The 16,409-nt window shown below is 40.0% G+C and overlaps 1 protein-coding gene across 2 annotated transcripts; it reads right to left on the reverse strand.

Annotated features, from left to right (window-relative positions):
- Nucleotides 1-1,252: 1,252 nt before the first annotated feature.
- On the reverse strand, nt 1,253-16,131 carry DNTTIP2 (deoxynucleotidyltransferase terminal interacting protein 2). 2 transcript variants are annotated; one of them, XM_067726955.1, is made up of 7 exons: nt 15,976-16,131; nt 13,437-15,076; nt 11,726-11,864; nt 8,792-8,887; nt 7,570-7,734; nt 5,503-5,612; nt 1,253-3,480 (listed from the first exon to the last, which is right to left on the reverse strand). In XM_067726955.1, exons 1-7 carry the CDS (start codon nt 16,045-16,047, stop codon nt 3,387-3,389), a joined length of 2,316 nt encoding a protein of 771 aa, XP_067583056.1. In that variant the 5' UTR covers nt 16,048-16,131; the 3' UTR covers nt 1,253-3,386. The 2 variants fall into 2 exon arrangements, with proteins under 2 accessions (XP_067583056.1, XP_067583057.1); XM_067726956.1 differs by having other exon boundaries at nt 13,437-15,097; nt 15,976-16,107.
- Between the last annotated feature and the right edge of the window lie 278 nt (nt 16,132-16,409).

Here is a 16,409-nt window from a genome sequence, read left to right on the forward strand (position 1 = left end):
TAGTTACTCTGAACAGTAGTTGTCATTGCTTGAGGGATTGAACTGAATGAGCATCTGCACATATTCCAGAAGTGGTACTGAAAATTTTTTTCATGTGATGTTTTCTTATAATTTGCTGTTTCTGAGAGTGGGGCCCCTTGAATTTATCCCAGTTGCTCAAAGTTTCATTAAACATTTCTATACAGTCTTTCTTCCTTTTAAAACCCTGCCATTTATCCTCTGGACAGCCAAGCATGGCCTGTAGTCTGACATCCTTGTTATGAGACCCATGCAACATTTCTTCAGGTCTTAAAAATAGGTATAATGGTGTTTCTCTAAAGCAGCTGTTTTGTTTTTATATTATGGGAGGACACTGAACACAGAGCTTATTTTTGTGTTAGATGCCTGGAAGCTCAGAGCTTGCCTTCATCAACTGTTAGTTTTCTAACTTCTTCCATCTTCATTTTCCTTTCCCTAATTTCCTCACTTTAGAAAATTAAAAAAAACTAGCTTTGTAGGCTTTTTTTTTTTTTTTAATAAGCTGTCTTAAAAGCACTTCAGAAATCTTTCAAGACCTTAAGTTATTCTGAAGGCCCTCCTTTCGTTAGCACACTACATCAGCACTTTGTACGCTTTACAATGCTTTTCAGTTGAGAAGTCAATGTACTTCTGATAGTCATTAAGCCTTAAAATAGTTCCAGTAAGTGGACTGAGTTTAGTGACAGAAGCCAAAGTCACTAAAACTTTTTCTCAACAGTTGCTTTGCTTAAAAAAAACAAGACAAATACATACATTATTCAAGTATAGACTTTTGTAGAAGGCTGGGAGCACTAAGAGACTTCGTTCTGACCTTTACCTAGTTTTATATATATATATATATATATATATATATATATATATATATATATATATATATATATATTTTTTTTTTTTTTTTTTTTTTTTTTTTTTTTTTTTGCGGTACGCGGGCCTCTCACTGTTGTGGCCTCTCCCGTTGCGGAGCACAGGCTCCGGACGCGCAGGCTCAGCGGCCATGGCTCACGGGCCCAGCCGCTCCGCGGCATGTGGGATCTTCCCGGACCCGGGCACAAACCCGTGTCCCGTGCATCGGCAAGCGGACTCTCAACCACTGCGCCACCAGGGAAGCCCATATTTTGATACTCAGTTTTGAAGATTTAAAATAAATTTGTGAAGAGCACATTTGAGATGAAGCTACTATGCATCTTACCAGTTTTAATTCCTTAAAGTAAATGTTAATAGAGATCACTTTAAATGACTTTTAGCTGAAGCATTTATTTCACTGGATAAGGTATTTTACATTCGTTGATAACTCTCTACTTTGTTCCAAGTTACTTATGTGGCTTACAAAAATACATATAAGATAAAAAAAAAACCAATGGAGACAAAAAAGAGCGTGTTAAAATGTAACTATAATACATTTGATCCTTGAACAACACAGGCTTGAACTGAGCAGGTCCACTATACATAGATTTTTTTTTCCAATAAATCCATACTAAAGTATTGATATTACATGATCTGCAAGCAGTTGAACAGTTGGTTCTCAGATGCAGAACTGTGGATACAGAGGGCCTACTGTTAAGGTTTCTGACTTTCAGCTGCATGGGGTTCAGTGCCCCTAACCCCCATGTTGTTCAAGAGTCAACTGTACTCAAAACACGTACTGAGAGCACCTCTAAGGTGGGTTAGTGAGAGCTGAACTTGGCGCTTAGGTTCAGTTCTCGTTCCTCATCACTGCTTTCCAATCCAGTGCTCTAATGCTGCTCTGTGTGGGAAGGATTAGTTCTCCAATCTTGTTTTCCCTGTAAAATGCACTATAATGTACCAAATAATTGTCATAACTGCAGTTTTGAAGTATCACATAATTCAACCTATTCTAGCATTCACTAGTCAGAAACCAGCATGAAAGTTATGAATAAAGTTGACACACACCTTGAGCCTGAGAAAAAGCTGCGTAAGTCCTCAATTGCGCCGAGAAACACCATACAAAAGGACTGACAGCTTTGACTGTTCTTATAGCATAGTAGCATGAGCTGAAGAAACGTTCTACTAACAAACAATGTCTCCTTCTGGAAGAATGTGTAAAGGGTAAATTATTTCTTGTTTTTATATTTAATTCTCTCATAGCAGGTCCTTATTTTACCCAGAAGGCAAAACTTAATATTCTTGGAATAAAAGCTTTTCTATAAAAGAGAACAGATAGAGATGTTTCACTAACTCCACCTATGAATGTCGTTGTTTTATTACTAGGCTGCTTATGATCCCAAGCAGTAAACACAAAATAGATTTACTGAAATCCCAAGAAAGCAGTATGCTACAAAACAGACGTCCCGTGAATGACATGAAGGAAGCAATAACCCACCAGGAAGCATGAACAGAAATGGCCAACACTCCTTGGGTGTCGTGAGTTGCTTTAGCCAGGATGCATATTTCTGCCACTGGAGATGAGATAGGCTGGGCCACTTTACCTCCTGGCCAAATTAAAATTATATTAATACTATTTCACTGGAACGCAACATTGAATCTGGAGAAAATCTCTCTTTCCTCCTGTTTCAGTTGCTAAAGAAGGAAAATAGCTCTCCTGCTTCTACCTTTAACCTAGACTTTCCAAGTAGTCTATCTTTTAAGTCCTTTTTATAGCTTCATTTAGTTCTTTGGTCATATACTAACATACACATGCTCCAAGAACACTTTTTTTTTTTGCGGTACGCGGGCCTCTCACTGTTGTGGCCTCTCCCGTTGCGGAGCACAGGCTCCAGATGCACAGGCTCAGCGGCCATGGCTCACGGGCCCAGCCGCTCCGCGGCATGTGGGATCTTCCTGGATCAGGGCACAAACCCATGTCCCCTGCATCGGCAGGCAGACTCTCAACCACTGCACCACCAGGGAAGCCCCAAGAACACTTTTAACATTTCTTTGGTTTCAACTGTGACTGTCAAACTGGCAACAAGATCTCTGTATCCCAGCTTCACCAATTTTCTGGACTTGAATGTGCAACTGACTGACAAAAGGGCACCATCTCCCCCCTACACACACATCTCTACATAATAATTACAATATTGCTCACGTATGTTTGATATTACTTTAAAATTTTTGAATGTTAGCAAACTATATTTTTTAAATGTTTTAAATTTTCTTTAAATAACCAAATGTTGAAAACTTTACAAAAATGTTAAATGACTGAGGTTATTTTCCTTTTTTTCCTCCTCAAAGGGTCTAAGCATGAGTGGATCCTTTGTAGACACCCATCAACTTTTTCTAAAGAGAAATCCCTATATATAAATAGGGCCAGGCTATGTTAATTTGTGTGATGGTTGTGTCGGTTTTCAAAATATCTTTAGTAATAAATAAAGGGGAGATGTAAAATTTTGTGATTTGCTTGGTGAATCTTAATTGCGAAACTTCTTCTTCTTTCGAAACTTCTTTCCTGCTGCATTTGCTGCCTTTTCAGCCATAATCTCTGAGTACTTCCTTCGGTTATATCTGAAAAGAAAAACCAAACTTTTTAAGTTCTAAGTATGACACACCAAACATTAGAAGTTAATGTAACCTTTTGGTGGGGAGAGGGGTGGCGGCGGCGGGGAGGCACTTCTAAATTTCATTTTTTTTTTTGTATTTTCACTATCTATTCATCACATCTGCACTAAGTTCCACCATGTGTAAGAAGCCATACTAAGTGTTGCGGACAGAGCAGTGAACCAGCCAGCCATAGTAGTCCCTACCCTCAGAGCTTGCAGTCTAGTAAGAAAAAACGGCAACGGAGGAAGACTTTTGAAAACTTTCAGCCACTAGAGACCCATGCTGTAATTTCTGAGACTGCCATCATGAAGATTACAAAATATAGGTCAATTTTAAGTAAGCAAAGACTCAATCACCTTGTACCACACACCTCTGTGGGGAAGGAAACAGACATGCTTGAGAGATAGGAAAATGGGAGGGACTCTGACAGTTTGAACATGGGACTGAAGGGAGAAGAGGTATTAGGACTTGCCCTAATGGACAGAGGGTGATGCCGTTTGGTCATGAGATACAGAACACTGCGAGAGGACCAGAACATACAGGGAGGATGAGGTCAGTAGACCCCAAGTTAGCTCTTAGAGGGGCCTGTGAGATACCCATTAGATATTCCTGAGGCAGTAGCTGGTTATGGGCTCTGGACTCAGGAGAGAACTAGACTAGACATACACATTTGAAAGTCAACAGTATATAGATTAATACAAACTCTGTGGGGATGAGATTGCCAAAGAGAGAGAAGTGAGAAAAGAGCATTGCTTGTTTCTAAAAATTTCACCATAAACCAGACTCATAAAATAGTTTACGTGACACTCAAGTTAAACTTGTTTTCCGTGTCCATATATTACACCAGTTTAAAAAACCTTGATAAACATTTTCACTTTTGCTACTAAACGAATCTAGAAGTCCGGCAGAGGTTTCTATATGAGGTATGCTTTTAAATCTATACTATACACATACCTACTTCAAGGACATTTAAACATACTCAAATTGCCCCATCTCAGGAAAAAAAAAAAACAACTCCACCCACTAGCTGTGACTCTCTCATCTTGCTCACAACCAAACTTCTTCAAAGATTTCTCCCTTATTTCTTCAGCTCACTCTCAAGTACCTTACAGTCTGCTTTCCTCCCCATCACTCCCCTGAAAACTCCTTCTGCCAAGGTTACTGTGACCTCCATGTACTAAATCCAAAGTTTTTAGTTCTTACCTCAACTGAGCTCTCAGCGGCACTTATTACTGTTAGCCACTCCCTCCAGCTTATACCTGCCCGTAACGTTCTCTTTCCTTGACTTCCCCCCCACCAATTTATTTATTTATTTGGCTGTGTTGGGTCTTCGTTGCTGCGCGCAGGCTTTCTCTAGTTGTGGCGAGCAGGGGCTGCTCTTTGTTGTGGTGTGCGGGCTTCAGTAGTTGTGCCATGTGTAGTAGTTGTGGTGCACAGGCTTAGTTGCTCTGCGGCATGTGGGATCTTCCCAGACTAGGGATCGAACCTGTGTCCCCTGCACTGGCAGGCGGATTCTTAAGCACTGCGCCACCAGGGAAGTCCCTTTCCTTGACTTCTATGACACTGTGCTCTCCTGGTTTTCTTCATGCCTCCCTGGCTATTCTTTCCCAGTCTCCTTTGTGGGCTCATTCTCCTCTAGTCAGCCAAATACTTTCATGCTTCCCTCTAAAGCAGTGGTTCTAAATTGGGAATGCTTATGCCCCACAGGGGCCACTTGAAACTGCTTGAAGACATTTTTGAGTGTCATGAATTGGGGGGGAGGGGAGTGCACTACTGGCATCTAGTGGATAGACACCAGGGAGGCTGTTAAAGATCCCACAATGTACAGGACAGTCCCCCCTAATAATTATTCCATCCAAAAAATATAATAGTGCTGCTGTTGAGAAACTCTGTGCTAAAGCATTTAAAAATTGTCTTGAATTTAAAGTTTATGCATATTCTAAGGGAAAGCACACATATTATGAAGCGAAACATAAATTCCTATACCTTCTGAACTCAGAATCGGCCAGCAGTTCCTCCACAATAGTTCTCTTCCTTTGTTTCCTGGGAACTCGTGAATGGTAGAAGTCAGCTGGATTGTCAACAATGGTTCCAATCTATGAATGATTGATTGAAATAAGTCATACAATACCTGAAGGCCAAGTATCTTTCGTATCTCAGGGTAGCTCTAACAAAGTATATTTATAGAAAGTAATGGAAAACACAGCTTACAATTTACCAATATTAAAGTCAGTTTTGCCGTTTCTTAAAGAAAAAAAATCACTTATTCAATCTGCACTGGGTCCTACTAATGACATTTCTTCATTAGAGTTTACAGTAAAACCAAAATTCCTTTTATATAAGTGCTAGACAGTAAATTCTTGATGAATAGTCTAAATAGAGGAGGAAAAGTGGGACAGATAGTCTTTTGTTTTAGTTTTCCAATTTAACGAAATTGACACATACATTCTACTATATACCTATTTGATCTCCTAGGTTATCATAATTGCTGCCAACTTAGAACCTTCTTACTGACCACTCCACATCTGTTCGTATGTTCAACCAAGTAAAATTTACAATGTCTACCATGTGCCAGGCACTGTGCTAGGTGTTAGGGAAACAAAGACAAAGAATATCTGGTCCCTGCCAGTGAGGGGGCCAGAATCTTTTTTAAAAATTTTATTTATTTATTTAATTTAATTTTAAAATAATTTTTAAAATTAATTTATTTTTTTTGGCTGCATTGGGTCTTCGTTGCTGCTTGTGGGCTTTCTCTAGTTGTGGCGAGTGGGGACTACTCTTCGTTGCAGCGCACAGGCTTCTCACTGCAGTGGCTTCTCTTGTTGCAGAGCACAGGCTCTAGGTGCGCGGGCTTCAGTAGTTGTGGCTCGCGGGCTCTATAGCACAGGCTCAGTAGTTGTGGCGCACAGGCTGAGTTGGTCGGTGGCATGTGGGATTTTCCCAGCCCAGGGCTTAAACCCATGTCCCCTGCACTGGCAGGCAGATTCTTAACCACTGCACCACCAGGGAAGCCTCCAGAGTCTCAAGGAAGATCCGAAGGTACACAACTAAAAAATTAAAGCATAACCTAATATTATGCTGAACAAAACACTCTAGATGCTCTGAAAACTAAATGGCGAATTCTACCGAATGGAGGTAAAGAAGGTTTTACAAAGGATGACATTTTAGCTTGGATTTGTATGGGTAAAATTTCACCAAGCAAACATGGCAGAGCCAAACACTTGTAAAGTCAGAATGACTAGACCAGTCTGTGCATATCCTGAGAAGACTGAGTAGCTGAGTGTGTTGGAGCTTAAGAGGAGACCATGTGACCAAAAAAGGGGTAGTGAGCTGGTTTGGGTGCACATGGTGAAGGGCTACATTAAAGGGTATAGATATAGACTCTATCCTATAGGTTATAAGAATCACTGAAGGTACCATTGAATATCTTGATTATCATTGAGCAGAGGTGTGTCATGAAACAGATTGCTATTTTTTAAAGGAAAGATGACTGCCTACAATGTAGAGGATGGACCAAAAGGGAGAGCAGACCTGGAGGCAAAGGACTATTACAGTAATCCATGAGTGACAAGAAAGGTAGCCAAGAAGAACGAAATGAACTTGAGAGCTACCAGAGGGTGAATCAATTGGACTTTCATCTGAAAACACTTTGGAAACCAACTTTTAACTTGTTTTCAGAATAAAGAACCTTGAAAAAAAGAAGAGTTTGGTGTACATGAGTCCCTCTTTCCTGCCCCATCCTGCAAGGAGTCTTGCTCTTAGGCTAATAATACTCATATATGGTACACCCATCTTGTAAGTTTCATAATTTTTAGAGACGAAATTGTGAAAAACTAGTTACCGTTCGGAAACCTAGTTACCGTCTGGAACACCATCTTTCTATATGGAAAGCCATTACAAGCTGGTGGCTGTCTGAATTGGGTTCTGGCCATTATTATACGGCCCAAGCAGATGTGCTCTGTAAATATTCATTTAAGAGTAAACAAATCACTATAGTGCTTTCCAAACTAAAATCCTCAGAACATCACTACCATTATTCTGTTTGCTTCATACCTGGAAGTACTTGGGGAAGCCGTCTCTATCATTTTTCTTGTAAAACCTTTTTGGGTCCATGCTAGCTCTCATCTTCAGTGCTTTGAGATCATTTTTCAGTTCATCTGTCAGTTCTGGAGCTTTCATACCAAACCAGCCATCACCTGCTGTTTTTTGTCGCTCTTGCTGAAATTCAAATTTCAGAAACAATTAGAAAATTCTGATTTTAATAAGCAGTGTATAAACTATACCTCACTCCCCCTAAAATTATAAAGAAAATTTCATGAAAAACAAATAAGGTTACTTTACAGGAATGTATATATTATCTCCAGATTCACCTTTCATAAAATGATTAGATCACAAAAAGTGATTTCTCTGATAAATCAGGCACAGCACTGTCAGTTTCTTAAATGAGGGCTCCTTAAAATTTACTTTGTATCTTAGTAAGAACTGCTGACTTGTTGGGAGAGTAACCGACAGCTTCAATTTTCATTGTCTAGAATACCCTACACAAGGTGTAATGTATAAAAAACATTTTTACTTCTGGAGCTTTTATGTAAACATTAACACTTTTACTGAGTCACCGAGTTGTCTCAGAAAGTTACTCACTCCAGCAAGTCCAGAAATTTCTATTATTTCTAAAATTCAAAAACTTTCTGTTTTTTGAAAACTCCTAGCAAGTTATTTGCTTAATTTCATTTTTTGTTCATTCACACAACAAATATTGGAGTGTTTACCATATGCCAGGGTGCTCTGGTCATATTAGTGACATTACTGGAGCACCATCCTCAAATTTCCTCTTAAGCTCTCTCAATAATTTATTTATCCTTATTAGTTGAAATGGAAGTAGTCCCCTGTATTTTACTAAAGAAAATACCTTCTATGCTTTCAGTTGGCAGACTAAATAGGCCAGTGTTTTTAATGGTTACATCCAGTTCCCTACAAAAGCCCACAACGGAGCTCCCAGCCTTCTGTGAACAGTACCCATAAGCCAAGAGGTGTGGTGTGGACAGTGACCTCATATGCTGGCTGCCACTGTTTTTAAGGATGGTAAAAAAGAGCTTTCACTTTGTGAAAATCTATAAGAAACGCTGTTTATGGAACCATATTTTACGGGCTCTTAGATATCTGTAACAATTTTCTTTGGAAACGTATATATTTTAGTTGTACAGCCATGTTAGATAAACTGAACATATATAGTCAAACACATTAAACATTCTAAATAATGAGTCACTGTACTCACTCTGCGTTTTTTCTGAAGTTTATACTTTGATTCACTATATGGTGGGACACAGTAGTTTTTTTCAAAATCAGGAGTAATGACGGCTTTCTGCAAAAGCTGCAAAAATATTAAACTGGTTTTAAAATGTCAGAATGTCATTATTGTTTCAACATTATTGCCTTATAAAGGAAACATCTCCCACACTGAAGACTACTCCAGATATATTAACCTTCTATATGGACAAACATACTACTGCAAAGCTGCTCCTGTCCTTAAATTTGTAAATTATATCAAAATAAAAATGCTTTAGAAGACAAACTGAAGGGTTTAGGCAATCTATAAAATCAATATTCATCTCAAATTTCTTCTTCTAATCTGAATCTGCACACACCAGATATACGTTAACGTGTCCACTTGCATTTCATTGGTTTGCAACCAGCCACCTGCACCAACCAACTGGAAACGAAAGACAATAGGAACAATGCCATAGAGTTCTTGAACTCCCTGGAAAAAAACCTGACTAGGCTTTAATAAGTTCTTCGATGCTGGTAAAACCGCTTTCTGTGATCTGAGGAGACCAGCTAGACTACTGATAAGAAACAGCAGTATAGATTTTGATTAAACAACATATGCTTTTTATGGTATACCAATGAAATTATGCCATCGAGCAAATCTGCTTTTGGCAACCCAACAATTTATCAAAGATGCTCTTTCAATGTCAATTCATACAAAGATCAACTTCATTCTTTTTAACAGCTGTTATGCACAATTTTTCTTCTTGATATTTAGTTTAGTAAGTCTCCATTACATTTTCCATGAAACATTGTAAACACCATCTCTGCACACTTGTGATTATTTCTGTAAAACAGATTCCAAAATGTGTCATTTAAATTTTCATAGGGACTACTAAATTGCCTTGCATCCAAGTAGTATAAACTCCTACCAAGAGTTAATCACTACCATTTTCTTTACATAGCCAACACAGGAGATTATCCTTTTGTGTTTTGTCAGTGGTACTTCATGAATGTTTCCATTTGCTGTTGATCAACTTTTTGTGTATTTATTAGCTATGTATTGTAATACAAGTCGTCTTCTGGGGTATGCCTGTATTTTGGGGGGGGGGTTATTTTCATTTTTATATAGGGTTGTGTTCTTATTAATTTGTAGAAATGTATTTTGTATCTTGGTATTAACCTGTGGTCTTTTACTTGTCTTTAAGGTGTTTTTATTTGCCTAAGTTTTAAAATTTTAAGTAGTCAGATCTGTTAATCTTTTCCTAAATGTCTTCTGCATTTCTTGTTACTTGCCTAGGGTTATTAAATACTGTCTTAATACTGTGTATGTGACTAAAAGGAACCTGAGGGTTATTAGTCATTTCCCCAGTATAAGAACTAAAGACAGCTGCTCCTTAACCCTCAAAACAGTTCACAGGAATACAGCAAATATTAATTTGGTCAATAACATTTGAAATTATCAATTTAGAAGTCAATTATCAATTCAGAAATCCTCAATTCAGGTTCAGGACTAGAAGTTGCTGGGTAGCACAGTAGCAGTCTAGACTTTCCTATCAGAGAAGAGAGCATGACATTTATTTAACAGATTATTAAGAGCTGGTTGTGTGTCAAGTACTATAGTAGGGTTTAGACTGGTTCTCAACTGAGAGCAACTGGCAATATCTGAAGACATTTTGAGGTGGGGGGACGGTGCACTGGTAGAGATGGATGCTACTGGCACCTATGGGGTAGCGGCCAGGGATGCTGCTAAAAAATATCCTACAAGGCACAGGACATTTTCCCACAACAAAGAATTATCCAGTCCAGAAATAAAAGACAGTAAAAAAAAACAATGAATACCACATGATCAATAATCACTTAGATCTATACTGGGTGTTGCAGAAGCAGAGAGGAGGTAGGGGGAAGGACTAGGGTCAAAGAATGCTTCCTAAAGGTTGTGATTTATAATCTCTGCATTGGAGGTAGGGGGAAGGACCAGGGTGTGTTCAGGGAACTATAGTAATTTTCAATGGTAAGAACACAGCAGGTGGACAGTCAGAGCTAGAGGAACAGAGGCACCTTGAATGCTCTGAGGAACTACTACAGGACTTAAACAGAATATCATGGTCAGATTTGTATTTTTAGAAAAGGAAATCCAGCAAGACCATGGAGGATGGCTTGAAGAAGAGTAAGGAGGCCACTACAATAGTCTAGATGAAAAACACAACAGATGTCACTAGTCAGTGACAGTGGGGTGGAAAGGAGGGGGCAGAGTACAAAGTATGTAACAAGCACCGTCCCCTAGGCTTAGTTGTTGAGTGCAAAAGGGAAACAGATTTTCCCTTGCAAAAGGAGGAACTGGTTTAGGTAGGGAAGAGAAGGGCAATTAGTGAAGTCAATTGCCTGAGCACATCTGAATGAACAAACAATAGGCACCTGGATTTAAAGACCTGGGTAGGCTGCAAGGCTAGAAAATACTGATACTAAAGATTTGGAAGTCATTCAAGGTGACAGCTGAAACTGAGGGTTTGGATGAGGTTACCTAACCTGTAATTTCTTTCTGAAAATATATGTACAATTTTATGTCTATGCACACATGTGCTTTTTTTCCTGGTGGGGTTAGTGGGCACTCGCAGCTTTCAGATTTTCAACACAGTCCAAAGCAGTTAAGAACTAAAAGTATAGCAAGAAAAGAAAAAACACAACCCTTGGGATCATAACTGGTGATTGCAAGAAGAGTAACACTGATCCTATATCACTCTAGTTTTCAAGCCTCATCTTCTATAGCTGGGACTTTATAATAAAAAAGAAGAAATGATTGTCCTGGAAAGAGGGAAAAAAGAAGCACAGTAGGCTAATGTGGTTGCACTGTAGGAAAATTAGTCTCTTACCAAGGACTAATCATTTCTAGAAGTGACTGGTTAGTTCTATGAAAACCAATGGGATGCTTTGTGCAACTTACCTCATTTTTCTTTTTCTCCTTGATCTGTGTTAGGGTTCTCTTGTTCAACTGTAGCTTGTCTGCATTGACATTAATATACAAACCACCCAGCTGCTTAATACTCAGACCAGGATCTATGCTGCTGCTAGTCAACTTCAGACTGAAAGAGAAATGATCACTTTTAAGTGATTAAGAAATGATCTTTAGATCATTTAGTAATTCAAAATGGAAACAATTGAGACTGTATTTTTATTTAGAAGAAAATTATGGGATGAATAATGAATTAAGCCTTTTGGAAGCACATCAAAATTTATTCCCTAGTTTTTCTTAGAAGAGGATTAAGGCCATATTACATGACAACAGACTTCATAAAGGGATTTTATAAAGAAAGAATTACAGAAAAGAGGAGGAAATACATCTGGCAATTTGCTCAACTTCACGTATACGTAGTGAGTTAATATACGTCCACATACTTCCATCTCCAAAGCCAATGAGAAAGACAGGGTCTTCTACTCCGAACTTCTAAGTTATCCAAATTTGGAATGTTTTTCTGGGTAATTTAAGGGCATTTAGTAGTGCCTCTAAATCAGTGAGTTTTAAACAATGAGCATTCGTACCTTCCACTGGAGATTTAAAAAAAATGTAACTGTGAAACCCTGGATCCACCAAATCAATCTTCTGCAGTTGGCTTGGGCTCCTGCTATATTTATGTAATAAAAATTTCTACTTTATATTACTGAAGAGTCCTTTTTATAAACAAGTACACTTGGACTTACAGTCAGTTTCTTTCCTAATTATTCATAAAAACTGAGCAGTTAAAAGTTTTGATAATCAACCTCTACTGGAAAGTGAAATCATTCAATTGTAGTGCCTTGGCAGTGATTCTCAACCCTGAGTGTACATTACAATTATCCTGGGGAGGAGGTGTGGCTTTTAAAAAATAAGTACACCTGAGACTAGCCTCAGCGATTTCACTGGTTTACAGTGAAGACTAGGCATGTTAATGGATAGTTCCTTACCAACGATACCTGTATTTCCCGTGGATACACTGCCACCAAGGGCCTGTGCCTAGGAAAAACAAATTTGAAAAACAAACAAAAAAGAAACTAAAGAAATAGCCCCCAAAGAGTGCTTTTCAATGGGTGATAGATGGGATTATAGGTTATTGTTTTTCTCAGGTTTTCCTCTATTTTTCAATTTCTCTACAATCAACATGTGGAAAAAACCAAGTTACCTCCCTTCCCTTTTATATGTTGCTCTTAATAATCATGCAAGAAAACCTTAACAGATGATTTTTTTTGTGTGTGTGTGGTATGGGGGCCTCTCACTGTTGTGGCCTCTCCCGTTGCGGAGCACAGGCTCCAGACGCGCAGGCCCAGCGGCCATGGCTCACGGGCCCAGCCGCTCCGCGGCATGTGGGATCTTCCCGGACCGGGGCACGAACCCGCGTCCCCCACATTGGCAGGCGGACTCTCAACCACTGTGCCACCAGGGAAGCCCCAGATGATTTTTAATGTACCACCAAACGGAGTACTTTTAGCTCTCATTGGGGGGAAAAATATGACTAACAAAGATACCCACATAAACAAGGGAAATGCTGGATAAAAAAGCTCTTTCATAAAGAACCCAAAGTAATAATTTTTTCAATTTCTATGACTAATACTTTTATGGTAAATTAGCCACTTCAAACATGTATCAAAAACTTACTTTAAAAAATAAAGATAAAACTTACAGTTTAGATTTTGTGCTATTTAGTAAGTCGTCTTCATCACTAAACTCATTATCTTTACTTCTGTCACTGTCTGATGGTTCTTCTTCACTTTCTTCCTCCTCCTCCTCTTCCTCAGTGGCAACCTCACTTGCCTTGTCTTCTTCATCCAAGCAAAAATTTTTATCAGCACTCAATCGAGGAGTTGTGTCAATTACAAACAATGCATTGTCAGGTGATGTATTTTCTGAGTCTCCATTTAATGACTCTTTTTGACCACTATTTTCAATGAAACACACAGTGTCATCTTCATTCTCACTGTTTTCAGACTGCTGGCTTTCATCACTGCTGAGAACTAATAAAACAGAATCATCTTTATCCTGAGATGTGCTGGGCTCAACTTCACACAGCTTGGTATCACACTCAAAATCTACATCCCTTTCTTTGCTCATGTCTTCGCCAACACCTATAACTGTGCACTCTTCTTCTTCATCACTATCATCACCATCACCAAGCTCTATCCAGTCACTTGTTTTTATGCTGCTGTTTCTCTCTTCATTCCATCTGTCCACTTCCACAACTGCAAATGTTTGAGCTAACGATTTCATTACAGCCTCACAGTTCAGGTTTGAGGATGCTGAGGTGGTTTTGTTACTTTCAGGGGTTGAATGCCTTTGCGAAACTAACTGCTGAAGGCTAGTGTCCTGAAGTTCAGAAAGACTCTTCAACTGAGAATTTTTCTCATTAATTTCTTTTCCTGCATCTATTATTCCTTTGGCTTCTTCCTCTAAGCTCTTACAATTCTCCTTTGTTATTTCTTTGAGAGGTGAAACGTTGTCTTGTTTTTCCTCTCTTATATTAAAACTTTGGTGTTTTTGCACTATTAGTTTTTTTCCTGAATTTCCAAAGAAGGAGTCATTATCAGGGTCATCATAAGTTTCATTATTAGAGATATTTGGCTTATTTATCTGAGAAAGCGATCTTGCTAGCAAACGAGAAGTTCGTCTGGTATCTGAATCCTCTAAATTCACAGGTGTGTTTATGATTTGCTTTTCATTTCCTGGTACAATCTTAGTATCATTCTCCTCAGTTTGTGCCTGTAATTTCCTTTGCATACTCCTTGTTGTTCTCCTAGTTGCAATTCCAGAAAATGAAGAAATGTCTGAGCATGATGACTCAGCATCAGAATTAGCTTCCACATGGGATTCTTGGTTTGGATCGGTTCGGGATTTAGCCTTACTTCTCCTGGTTCTTGTTGTTATTTCTGTGGGATGCACAATTCTAGAAATACCTGAAATATGTGATTCTGCTTCAGAGACTTCTTCTTCAGTATGAGACTCACTTACTCGAGTTATTTTCAGCCTTTTCCTTACACTGGAAACTGGGGTGCCTGAAACTAAGATCTGCCTTCTCCTAGTTACTCTTAAAATGGGATCCTGGGCCTCAGACACAGAAGAACAGTTTGACTCTGCTTCAGAGATCTCTCCATCAGTAGTAGGTTTGTTCATTCCTGGTAATGAACCTGTAGTTCCGCTCTTCCTCTTCCTGGTTTTAGGAGCTGGACTTTGTTCCCTACTGGTCTGTGACTCAGCAATACTTGGGTCATCAGATGGAGATTCCTTCTGGCCTTTTGGATGTGCCTGAATTCTTGAGGCAGCAGAATTCTACAAGCCAGTGAAAATACACTGTGATTTAGGTAGGGATGGGACAAGAGCAAAGTGAATGAGGCACTCCCCTCAGAAGCAAATTTTAAGAGAGCACTAAAAAACTCAGTAAACAAGATTAATGCAAAACAATAACAACAACCATCACCACCCACAATTTAAAAAAAAATCAATACTTAAATACTGGATCTGACTGCATTTGCAGGCCCTGCCTCACTAGCGTCACCTAAGTCCTGGATCTGACTTTAGGGAACAAAACAAATAATTGAAAAAGAAAATTTTCTCCACTCAAAGTCACATATGCTAGGTGGACCTACATTCCGACATAACATATAGGAAAAGACGAAAGATGGAATCGGTCGCGGTGCTTACGTTTTCATACCTAAGCGAATTAATGCTCCCTTCCCTTCATTGCAATATCAGAGGCAGCGGACGACTAACGCCACTGAATTACTAGGTGGCCTCACCACAGCCCTCCCCACGCCAGAAGGAGGTGCTGTCGGGGCACAGCCTGTCTTCCCACGTGAAAATGGTGCCTTCTCCATCCAATCCAGCTAATGAGGCTCACGCTTGATGGCCGAAATTAATCCTCCTTAGCACTGTGTTAGCAGTAAGATTAAAAGGCCTGAGCTGTGCATCGGCGTTACGGAGCTGAACTACCGCAAAATAAGTTACCTAATCTCTCTATTCCCTGCCAAGCATTACGTTAAAAGACCCTAGTGAGGTCTGAGGAGGAAGCTACAGGCTTAGCGCGGAGCCTAGTACACAGCTGCGCGCTGCCAGTTCCGGCTTTTCTGCCGCTCCTCCCCAGGCTCCGCGGGACCCCAGCGCCACCCACATCCCTGAGCACCGTCCTGCGAACCAGCGAGAAGAAATGAGGGAGCCTTGAGATCTCCTACCTTCTGCTGGGAGCTTTCAACTGACGTGGTTTGGATCCCGGCCTGAGGCCGCGCGGACCTAGTAACCACCATCCTCCAGGCTTGCAGCCGCCGCAGCGGCCCCACCGCGCTCCGGAAGTGCGTCAGAGAAGCGCCACACTCGCGTTTTCCCGCGAGAATCCCGGAACTCGAGAACTCGTACCGCCTCCGCCCCTCCGACCTAGGCCAAGGCTGTCTCACCCCGGGAGCCGGAAGGAGATGGGTATTAGCGTTCACGGCAGTGCGGTAGAAGACCCAGCAGCCTTGTGCAGGGAGAGACAGTCCCGGCGTGGCCTAGGGCCCTCGTCCCCGTTACACACGAACGAATTGGAAAATAGCATCATCTGTGGGAATGTAAATTGATACAGCCACTATGGAGAACGGTATGGAGGTTCCTTAAAAAACTAAAAATAGAA

Source organism: Pseudorca crassidens, chromosome 2 (genome assembly GCF_039906515.1).
Source record: "Pseudorca crassidens isolate mPseCra1 chromosome 2, mPseCra1.hap1, whole genome shotgun sequence".
Lineage (NCBI taxonomy): Eukaryota > Metazoa > Chordata > Mammalia > Artiodactyla > Delphinidae > Pseudorca > Pseudorca crassidens.

Excerpts from the sequence above, each read along its gene's own strand:
- DNTTIP2 (XM_067726955.1), bottom strand. The coding sequence starts at position 16,047 with ATGGTGGTTACTAGGTCCGCGCGGCCTCAGGCCGGGATCCAAACCACG. Across the intron at positions 11,865-13,436 it reads AATAGCACAAAATCTAAACT|TCTGAAGTTGACTAGCAGCA; the intron begins GTAAGTTTTATC and ends TTTCTCTTTCAG. Across the intron at positions 3,481-5,502 it reads GCCGATTCTGAGTTCAGAAG|ATATAACCGAAGGAAGTACT; the intron begins GTATAGGAATTT and ends TTTTCTTTTCAG.